At 45.9% G+C, this 11,548-nt stretch overlaps 1 protein-coding gene across 1 annotated transcript in view; it reads left to right on the top strand.

Moving 5' to 3' along the window:
* The first annotated feature begins 1,174 nt into the window (after positions 1 to 1,174).
* The window catches only part of tmem130 (transmembrane protein 130), a 28,399-nt gene continuing 18,025 nt past the window's right edge, over positions 1,175 to 11,548 (top strand). The window contains exons 1-5 of the mRNA XM_059978625.1: positions 1,175 to 1,343; positions 1,939 to 2,244; positions 5,778 to 5,949; positions 7,370 to 7,512; positions 10,413 to 10,497. Of these exons, the coding sequence (XP_059834608.1) occupies positions 1,235 to 1,343; positions 1,939 to 2,244; positions 5,778 to 5,949; positions 7,370 to 7,512; positions 10,413 to 10,497 (815 nt within the window). The 5' untranslated portion in view covers positions 1,175 to 1,234. The remainder of the gene's footprint in view (positions 1,344 to 1,938; positions 2,245 to 5,777; positions 5,950 to 7,369; positions 7,513 to 10,412; positions 10,498 to 11,548) is intronic.

The raw sequence follows: 11,548 nt of genomic DNA, 5'->3' as shown, positions 1-11,548 counted from the left end.
CTGTCAGATGGGGTTTGCATCACACACACACAAACTCAGCAGGTCGGGCAGCATCTAAGGAGGGGAATAAACTGTTGGCCTTTCAGTCAGAAACCCTTCGTCCTGATGAAGGATCTCGGCCCAAGATATTGACACTGTAAGGAATCAGGCCATTCATACACAGTCAGATTATTGATATTTCCAGATCTTTTTTCAATACTAATGACAAACAGAAGAGATTCTGCAGGTGCTGGAAATCCAGAGTGACACACATCAAATACAAACGTTTGTACAAGAGAAGCACAGCAGGTCAGGCAGCATCTATGGAGGGGAATGAACGGGTGATGTCTCCGACCGAAACCCTTCATCAGGAGTTTACATGTTCCCCTTGTGACCTTGTGGGTTCTGAGAGTGCTCCACTTTGCCCCCACATCCCTTTGGTGTGGTTTAGTAGGTTGGTTAATCATAGCTAAAAATAGGTGCTCTCCTTTAAGAGAATCCATCGGAACAGCCCAGGTTAAGTCCCGTCACGATGAGCAAGTGGTGAACGGGGCAGGATTCAGAGGTTTCTATGCGTTCCAGATACTTGACCAGCTTCTGCAGCCGCCTGAAGATCCACCAATAGACAACTCCTTGGGAAAATACCTTACCCGACCCAAATAACCCACTGACACTTTTTAAATCAGCAGGGTAGAAGATGTCCGTCAGCCTGCACTGCACTTTCTCTGTAACTGTAACACTTTAAATCTGCACTCTGCTATTCTTTTCCCTTGTCGGTATCTCACAGCTCAATATTATTTACTTACCTATCCATCCTTTGTTGTAATTGCACATTGGTTATGATATGCCCGACTTTGTGTGTAGCTTTTCATTGGTTCCATTGTGTTTCTTTGTCCTATTGTGAACGCCTGCAAGAAAATGAATTTCGGGTAGTACAGAGTAGCATTTTCATACTCTGATAATAGTTTTACTTTGAATATTTATTGCATTACCTCAATGCGCACGGAATGATTTGATCTGTAGAAACAGGATTGAAGAGAACTTTCTCACTCTATATATGTGACAATGATAACCCAATACCGACACCCCTGAGGTTAGGACGCTGAGGGACAACGCCTCTATCAGCTGCGACGTTGCGCTGCCTGATATAACATAGAGAGGGAACGGGGCAGGATTGCTTCCCTTTTCGGTTCGGCACAGGGTGGCGAGGGTTGGCAGATGGATCTTGACTCATAGGAAGTACAAAGGCTGGTTGATGTTGGGCTGGCACTGGGGAAAGCTCAGTCCGGAGCTGGAAGCTTTCAGGTCGGGAACCATGAACGTCGTCTCGCTCGTGTTCCTGTTGAACGCCGCTCTACCGGCAGGTGAGGAGCGAAGGTGGACCCGCACCGACAGATATCAACTCGCCGTGTGATTTATTAACAGCTCGGCTTGTCCTTGGGACGGAGGAGGCGACCTCAACCGCAGCCGAGGGGAAATGTTCCCTAGCCCGAGATGTTAGAAAACTTGAGCACTGCGCCCGAAACGCTGGAGGAACTCGGAGTCTGTAGAGGGAAAGAAACAGGCGCCGTTTCGGACCGAGACACTTCATCGGGACTAGAAAGGAAGGGGGCGGAAGCCAGAATAAAAGGGAAAGCTGGCAGGTGATTAGATGAGACGCAAGGTGTGGTGAAGGGTCTCGACCCGAAAGGTCGACCTGTTGTACGGGGTATTCCTGAACCAATCGTAGAGATAAACGGCACAGAAGCAGGCGCTTCGGCCAGTCGCGTCCGTGAATTCTTCCAGCACTTTGTGCTCAACACTCAGGAAATGTTCCCTTGCTTCAGCGGAAACCCGAGCAGTGCCATCTCTTCCCGTTTGCAATTTGATTTTAATAGCTGCGGTTTAGTTCGCGCCGAGCGCTTTTGTAGTCATTATATTCGTTATTTGACCCACATTCTCCCCGTGCCGTTTTTGCAGGAGGTTCTTCGCTCTATAACTTGGTTCTGAGCACCGACAGTCCCATCACCACAGGTGCCGAGGGCTTGGTGGAGGCCCGGCTGATACACAGGGCTGGGGCGCAACTCGTTCCCCGCTTCCTCGCCTTCCACTGGGACGTGCCGAGGCCGCTGTCCGTCGTGCGCCGCTCGGAGGGAGAGCTGGACAGCGCCCTGGTCGTGCGCAGCCGGGCTCCGGGCTTCTACCGACTCCGCGCCTGGGTGAGCCGAGCCGAGTGTTGGAGGTGTCCGCCGCTTGCCCGCGGGGTTACAGTCCTGCGTGTGGCAGGTGAGGAGGGGAAGACCTGACCCGCCCCCGATGTGTGTCCCAGGCAGTCCAAACGCCCCCGCTGCCTACAGCACCGAGCCTAACAACTTTTACCCTGAACCGATTAGTAAATGCTGGAAATCCAGAGCAACGCACACAAAATGCTGGAGGAACTCAGCAGGTCAGGCAGCGTCTATGGAGATGAATAAATAAATAGTCGATGTTTCGGGTCAAGACCTTTGTCCTGATGAAGGGCCTCGACCCGAAACGTCGACTGTTTATTCCTCTCCATAGACGCTGCCTGACCTGCTGAGTCCCTCCAGCATTTTGTGTGCGTTACTCCATTGTTCCGCTGTTCTTTTGTTGTGTGTTGTGTGTGTGAAATTTTTTCTGCTGGGCGTTGTGAGCAAACTTCTTTGTCGCCCGAATGTGTGGCGACGCTTGGGGCTGCCCCCAGCACACAATCGGGTGTGTTGGTGGTTCGTTAAAATGGTTCGCTGTCTGTTTCGATGTGCATGTGGCGCAGTGGTTAGCGTAACGCCACGCAACTAAAGCTCGGGCGTCCCAGTTCAGTCTTTAAATCCTGTCAGGAGTTTGTATGATCTCCCCCCCCCCCCCCCCCCCCCCCCCGTAACATCTTGGGTTTCCTCCCACAAGTCCAAAGACGTCGGTTAAAAAGTCATTGTACATTGTCCTATGATTAGACTAGGCCAAATAAGACCACGAGACATAGGAGCAGAATTAGGCCATTCACCCCATTGAGTCTGCTCCACCATTCCATCATGGACGATCCCAGATACACCAGACTCAACCCCATACACCTATCTTCTTGCCATGTCCTTTGATGCCCTGACCGATCAGGAAACTATCAACCTCTGCTTTAGATATACACCGGGACTTGGCCTATACTGCAGTCTGTGACAGAGCATTCCACAGATTCACTACTCTCTGGCTAACCAACCTCCCTCTTTACCTCTGTTCTGAAAGGTCACCCCTCAATTTTGAGGCTGTGCCCTCTAGTCCTGGATACCCCCACCATAGGAAACATCCTCTCCACATCCACCCTATCTCACCCTTTCAACGTTCGGTAGGTTTCAATGAGATCCCCCCCCCCCCCCCCCCCCCCCCCCGCACATTCTTCTAAATTCCAGAGAGTACAGGCCCAAAGTTGCCAAATGCTCCTCATATGTTAACCCCTTCATTCCCATAATTATCCTCGTGAACCTCCTCTGGACTCTCTCCAATGACAACACATCCTTTCTGAGACATGGGGCCCAAAACTGTTGACGATACTCCAAGCACTGCCTGACAATTGTCTTATGAAGACTCAACATTCCTCTATCCTTGCCAGTATCTTTCCTATAACGCTGTAGGATTTTATCTTGTTAAGCAGCTTCATGTGTGGCACCTTTTGAAATCCAAGCAAATGACATCCACTGCCTCTCCTTTGAACACCCTGCTGGTTATTTCCTCAAAGAACTCCAACAGATTTGCCAGGCAAGATTTCCCTTTACAGAATCCATGCTGATTTTGACTTATTTTAACATTAGTCTCCAAGTACCTTGAAACTTTATCCTTAATAATAAACTCCAACACTTTCCCAAGCACTGAAGTTAGGCTAACTGGCCTTTAATTTCCTTTCTTTTGTCTTCCTTCCCTCTTAGAGTGAAGTGACATTTGCAATCCAGTCCTCCGGGACCATACCAGAAACAAGTGATTCTTGAAAGATCATGTCCAATGCATCCATTATCTCTTCAGCAACCTCTCTCAGGACTCTGGGATGTAGTCCATCAGGTCCAGGTGTCTTATCCACCTTAAGACCTTTGCGTTTGCCTAGCACTTTTCCTTTGTAATAGCAATGGCACTCACTCCTGCTCCCTGACACTCCCGGACCTCTGGTACACTGCTAGTGTCTTCCACAGTGAAGAATGATGCAACGTACCCATTACCTTCATCTGCCATTTCTTTGTCCCCCATTACTACCTCACCAATGTTATTTTCCTGTGGTCCAATATCAACTTTCACTTTCCTCTTACTCTTTATATAACTGAAAAAAACTTTGGTATCCTGCTTTGTATTATTTGTAGTTTGCCTTCATTTTTTCATCTTTTTCCTTCTTATAGAGTTTTTAGTTGCCTTTGTTTGGATTTTAAAAACTTCCCAATCATCCAGCTTCTCACTCGTTTTTGCTACCTTATATTCCCTTTCTTTGGCTTTAATGCAGTCTTTAACTTCCCTTGTCAACCACGGATGCCTACCCCTGTCATTTGAGAATTCCTTCTTCTGTGGGACATATCTATCCAGTGCCTTGTGAAATATTCTCAGAAACTTCAGCCACCTCTACTCTACCGTCATCCCTGCCAGTATCCCCCGCCAGTCCAGCTGGGCAAGCTCCTCTTCGTGCCTCAGTAATTCCCTTTACTCCATCGTGATACTGATACATGTGACATGCTCCTCCCTCACAAATTGTAGTATAAATTCAGTCATAATATGATCACATTTTTCTAAGGGTTCCTTTCAATTAAGCTGACTAATAAGATCTGGGTTATTTCACAACATCCAGTCTAAGACGGCCTTTCCCCAAGTCGGCTTAAGGACAAACTGCTCTAAAAAGCCATCTCATAGGCATTCAACAAGTTCCCTCGCTGGTGTTCTGACACCAACCTGATTTACCCAATCCCCTTGCATATTGAAGTCCCCCATTACAAATGGAACATTACCCTTATTACATGCCCTTTCCAGCTCCCTTTGCAGTCTCAACCCCACATCTTGGCTACTATTTGGAGGCCAATATATGATTCCCACAATGTTAATTTTTACCCTTGCAGTTTCTTAACTCCACCTACAAAGATTCAACATTCTCGGACTCCGTCTCACCTCTTTCTAGAAATGTAACTCCACCTCTTACCAACATAGTCACATCACCTCCTATGCCTTCCTGCCTCTCCTTTCAATACAAAGTATATCTTTTGATGTTACGATCCCAGCCACAACTCAGTGATGCCCACAACGTCATACCAACTATTGCTTAATTGCACCATGCGTTCATTCACCTTATCCCAAATACTATGTACGTTTAACTACAGCACCTTCAGTCCTGCATTCTTTGCCCTTCTGAATTTTGACTCTGTGGTGCAATTTAACTCCTTGCTCTGTCTGCATTTGTACCCAGTCATTGGCTTGTCCTTCCTTACGTTCATGTTACACCCATCATCTGCTTGTAAACCCGCTGGCTCATCCTCAGCTCTATCATACCGGTTCCCATCTCCCTGCCGTATTAGTTTAAACCACTCTCAACAGCTCTAGTAAACCTGCCCACAAGAATATTGGTCCCCCTCGAATTCAAGTGCACCCTTTTGTGACCTGTTGAGTATTTCCAGCAGATTTTGTTGTTAGAACTATAAACAATTTTTGTCATATGGTTAAGCAGCATCAGTAATGGATGTTGTCTAAAGATTCATTTATTCTCAGTTAATGGTCAAAAATTTTAGAACTTTTCGGCATCGGTTTGTGTGACTGATGAATATCAGATCTAATTTCCTTTCCTGATGCAGACTCCGTAATGGGAACAGTTTCATTGACACAAACGAACAGAAGTGTCACTTCTTTGACCAATGTGTATGAACTGGCCACAAACACACCAACAAAAATCTCATTCATCCTCTACGACCCCAGCGGATATTTCAACACGGCATCGTTCCGCTACAGCTGGCGCTTTGGAGATGGGTGAGTCCATGTCCCTGCACTGTGTGTTGAGTCTGGAGAAACAGAGAACAGTAGGGCACAGTCTAGGCACTAAGGTTCTCAATATTTTGCCAACCTCGTAACCTACTCCAAATCAATCTAACACTTCCCTCCTGCATAGTCCTCCATTTTTCCTTCTTTCACGTGCCCATCCAAGGGTCTCTTAAATACCCCTAATGTATCTGCCTCTACCACCACTGGCAGTATGTTCCACACAGCCACCACTTGCTGTGTGAAAATTTACCCCTGACACTCCTCTATATTTTCCTCCAATCACTTTAAAATTATGCCATTTGTATTAGCCATTTTTGCCCTGGAGATAAGTCTCTGGCTGTCACTTGATCAATGACTTTGATCACCTTGTACATCTCTATCAAGTCTCCTCCTATCCTCTTCTGCCCCAAAGGGAAAAGCCCCAGCTCACTCAATCTTACCTCATAAGATATGCTGTGTAGTCCAGGCAACATCCTGGAGTGTTGAGTGCAAAGCTTCATCCTTTCAGAAAGTGCCTCTGTACACTGGATCCTCCAGGATCGAGAATGGGAAAGGTGATCATTTTCAACAACACTAGCATGGGTGGAATAGTCACCATCTTTGTAGTTTCCATAATGATACCAATGGAAATGGCCAATACAAGGGAGCATCATTTTAAGATGATTGGAGGAAAGTATTGGGTGGGGGGGGGAGAGGTGGAGATACCACAGGAGGTGTAAGGCACTCTTTCCCTCCGCTAGCCTGCAGGTCACCCATTGGTAAGGTGTAGCACTGGTTTAGCCCCCTATCAGGGTCATGTGAAGCCATGGGAGCAGTAGGTGGATGGTCGTACGAGCAGCCAGTACAGATCACAAATCCTGGTTATGCGACCACTGACACCAGGCAGACAATCTCTGAAGATAATTGATAATGGCTGGGGTCACCCGTCTTGTAAACTCACCGCCCAGAAAAAGGCAATGGCAAACCACTTCTGTAGAGAAATTTGCCAAGAATATTCACAGTTATGAGACCACGATCGTCTACGTTATTTGACATGGTACATAATGATGATGATCCAGAATTACGTGAGGTATAGAGAGGGTAAATGCAAACAGGCTTTTTCCACTGAGGTAGGGTGAGATTAGAACTAGAGGTCATGGGTTAAAGGTGAAAGGTGAAAGGGAAACCTTCTTCACTCCGAAGGTGGTGTGAGTGTGGAATGAGCTGTCAATGGAAGTGGTGGATGTGGGTTTGATTGCAACATTTAAGAGAATTTTGGATATGTGCAAGGATGAGAGAGATTTGGAGGGACATGGTCCAGGTCTGGGTCAATGAGACTCGGCAAAGTAAAAATTCAACTTGGACTAAAGGGCCTGTTTCTGGCTGTGGTGCTCTGTGACATGTGATTTTATTCTTTAACTTCACACAGGGAGCGAGCTGTCACAAATGATTCAAGTGTGTTCCACATCTACCCAAAGGCAGGCGTTTACCAAGCTCACGTTGATGTCCTTGCGTCCCTCAGCCACTTCCGGAGGAAGACTGGCATCTTCGGTGCCACACTGAGCCTCCTAGGTAACGTTGGGTCTCCCGAGCACCTCTATTGAGCTACGTTGATGGTGTGAAGCAAAAGCAAAGCAGGTTGAACCCCTGTTCTCAGACACAGGTTTGAGTGGGGGAGGGCTGGGGGGGGGGACGGGGGTTTGTTTTGTTCTTGTTGCTTGTCATATGCTGGTCACGTGTTCTGCCAAATATTGGGACATGCTATATTGGCGCTGGAATGCGTGGTGATACCTGGGGCTGCCCGGACAGCATGCGAAGTGGCTGCATCACCATCTGGTATGGGGCTGGTGGCTACTGCACAGGATCGAAATAAGCTGCAGACAGTTGTAAACTTAGTCAGCTCCATCGTGAGCACCAGCCTCCATAGTATCCAGGACATCTTCAAAAGTGATGCCTCAGAAAGGCGGCACCCATTACTAAGGACCCCCATTACCCAGGACATGTCCTTTTCTCACTTTTACCATGAGAAAGGAGGTACAGAAACCTGAAGGCACACACTCAATGATTCAGGAACAGTTTCTTCCCCTCTGCCATCGAATTTCTGAAAGGACATTAAACCCATGAACACTACCTCTACTTTTTTAAACTTACATTTTTGCACTATTTATTTAATTTGGCAATTTAATTTTATTACAGTGCCTTTAAAAATATTCACCACCCTTTGGGAGTTTTCATGTTTTATTGTTTTACAACATTGAATGACAGTGGATTTAATTTGTCTTTTTTGACACTAATTAACAGAAAAAGACACTTTTGTGTCAAAGTGAAAATAGATCTCTACAAAGTGATCTAAATTAATTACAGATATAAAACACAAAATAATTGATTTCATAAGTTTTCAGCCCATCCCCCTTTAATATGACACACCAAATCATCACTGGTATAGCCAATTGGCTTTAAAGTCACATAGTTAGTTAAATTGAGATCTGTTTTGAAGACCTGTGTACAGTCAAGGTGTTTCAATTGATTGTAGTAAAAATACGCCTGTATCTGGAAGGTCCATCTGCTGATGAGTCAGAGTCCTGGCAAAAACAGCACCATGAAGATAAAAGAATGTTCCAAGCAACTCCTCAAAAAGGTTTTTGAAAAGCATGAGCCAAGAGATGGATACAAGAAAATTTCCAAGTCACTGAATATCCCTCGGAGAACAGTTCAGCCAATCATCAAGAAATGGAAAGAATATGACACAGCTGTAAAACTGCCTAGAGCAAGCCTTCCTCAAAAACTGAGTGACCGTGCTAGAAGGGGACGAGTGAGGGAGGCCACCAGGAGACCTATGCAGCTCTGGAGGAGTTACAACCTTCAGTGGCTGAGATGGGAGAGACTGCACATACAACTGTTGTCCGGGTGCTTCATCAGTCACAGCTTTATGGGAAAGTGGCAAAGAGAAAGTCAATGTTTGGAAAAAAAACTTACATGAAATCTCGGCCAGAGTGTGCCAGAAGGCATGTGGGAGACTCTGAAGTCAGATGGAAGAAGGTTCTATGGTCTGATGAAACCAAAACTGAGCTTTTTGACCATCAGACTAAAGGCTGTTTGTGTAAGCCAAGCACTGCACACACCAACCCTACCGTGAAGTGTGGCGGTGACTGCATCATGAGGCCGAACTGCCAAAATCCTCGTTATGACCCTATCTACTTGTGACATGTTAATTTTCAATTCTGTGAAGTTCAGTTTGATTGTGGAAATGAAAAGTCCCACGTAAAGGGACTTGGATGGCGTGAAGCAGTCTCTATGGCTGTGGACTGCAGGCATCGGCAGAGCACTAAACCGAACTGAACTTGGTGGTTGTCACTCCTGGACCATTTCGGGGACTCTGCAGATGAAACAAATAAACTCTTCTTGGGCTTCCAGCTGAGTATAGATATCAATTTTAACTGACATTTTATTTCAATGGCTCCCTTCATCAGGCAGTTCCAAAAGCCAATGGTGTGCACAGTAGTTTTGTATCGTTGAAGTCAATCGGCCAATGACTTCGATGGCACCAAACTACTGTGCCACGCCAATGGCTTTTGAAGCTGCCTGCTGAAGGAAGCCATTGAAATAAAATTAGAGAAAAAGTATTTTAACAAAGACAAAGGTCTCACTCTAAGTAAGAATTGAAATTTGATTGTAATCAAAGCTGGACAGCGGAAACCTGATTGGACGAGGACTAACCAATCAGGAGGGATGGATGACAGGGGTATAAATACCAGCAGACTAGATATGCTCAGGCATCATCCTTGATGAATATGGCAGATTTTTGTCATAGAAACGTTGGTTAAATTTGTTAACAGTACCCGGTGGAAGCCTGAGAAGCGTTTATTTGTCAGATATGCTAGGAAAGCACTAGGTCCTTTCTCTGCATTTGGAAGTTTAATATTCTGTGTGTTATTTGCTCACCTTTTGCTGGTTGTGATTTGTTCTTTTTTTTGAGCATTGGGTGTTGAATATTTTATGGTGTTTCTTTGTTTCATGGCTGCCATTGGGAGGATGAATCTCAGAGTTGTATACTGTATACATACTGTGATAAATGTGTTGGCGCGTGGCCTAGTGGATAAGGCATCAGTCTAGTGATCTGAAGGTCACTGGTTCGAGCCTCAGCTGAGGTGGCGTGTTGTGTCCTTGAACAAGGCACTTAACAGCACATTGCTCTGCGATGTCACCGGTGCCAAGCTGCTTGGGTCCTAGTGCCCTTCTCTTGGACAACATCGGTGGTGTGGAGAGGGGAAGGCCCCCAGCTTGGGCAACTGCCGGTCTCCCATACAACCCTGCCCAGGCCTGCACCCTGGAAACCTTCCAAGGCACAAATCCATGGTCTCACGAGACTAACAGATGCCTTTATTTATATTTTACCCTGATAATAAATGTACTTTAAACCTTTGGACTGTAGTATTACAGTAACACATCACATCACTCAATCTTCATTCCAGATCCAATCAAGGCAATTGAGATCAAGAGCACAGATGACAAGCGTACAAGTGACATCCGCAATTTCCAGTTGCATATTAATGGCAGGTAAGAGGCTGAGCAAGTCAGTATTTGGGGCTACAGATGCCAGAATAAGTCCAATCTATGCTGAAATTAGACCAGTTGGAGACTAGGTTTGATGGCTATGACAAATGGCCCCATTGTACCCTGACAGCTCCCAGTTAGGCAACCCTGCCAGCTTCATTCTCCCGCTCGTCCCCCCACACCACATGCATCATAGGAGCAGAATTATGCCATTCAGCCCATCGAGTCTGTTCCACTGTTCCATTATGGCTCAATAATTATACCCCTCAGCCCCATTCTCCTGCCTTCTCCCCATAACTTTAGATGCCATTACTAATCAAACTTACAAATTCACAGAACAGATTTGATGGGCCAAAATGGCCTAATTCAGCTCCTATACCTTATGGTCTAATCCCAAGGACCTATCGCCCTCTGCTTTAAATATACCCAATTACTTGTCTTCCACAGCCGTCAGTGGCAATGAATTCCACAGACTTACCATCTTCTGACTAAAGAAATTCTTCATCACTATACTAGGGGATGGCCTTCTATTCTGAGGCTGTGTGCTCTGCCTGTAAACTCCCTCAGTAATGGAAACATCCTCTCCACATCCACTCTATTTAAGACTTCTAATATTTGGTAGGTTTCAATGAGCTTCCCTGCCCCCATTCTTATAAACCGTAGTGAGTACAGGGCTTGCAGTCAAGCCGAGGGAAGGGACGCCTTAAACCTCCTTTAGTCGAAACGTACCTCCAGCCCACCATCCACTTTTTTTGCACTACTTATTTAATTTAATTTTTCTATGTATTTCTTATGGTGACTTATAGTATATTTTATCTATTGCGCTGTACTGATGGCATAAAACAAGAAATTTCATGACGTTTGTCGGTGATATTAAATCTGATTCTGAATGCAGAATAAAGTAGAGTACAGGTGAACAATAAGTTGCAGGGCCCGGACGATTATGAGATCACGTCCAACTTATCGTATTCGGGAACCACTTACTTGTCTTACAACAGTGCCTGAGCCTCGTGGTGTGAGCTTTCAGACTTTAGTACCTCCTGCCTGTTGGGCG

Source organism: Hypanus sabinus, chromosome 9 (assembly GCF_030144855.1).
Source record: "Hypanus sabinus isolate sHypSab1 chromosome 9, sHypSab1.hap1, whole genome shotgun sequence".
NCBI lineage: Eukaryota > Metazoa > Chordata > Chondrichthyes > Myliobatiformes > Dasyatidae > Hypanus > Hypanus sabinus.
Note: the sequence above shows the minus strand (reverse complement) of the source record. Positions and strands in the feature narration are given on the sequence as shown.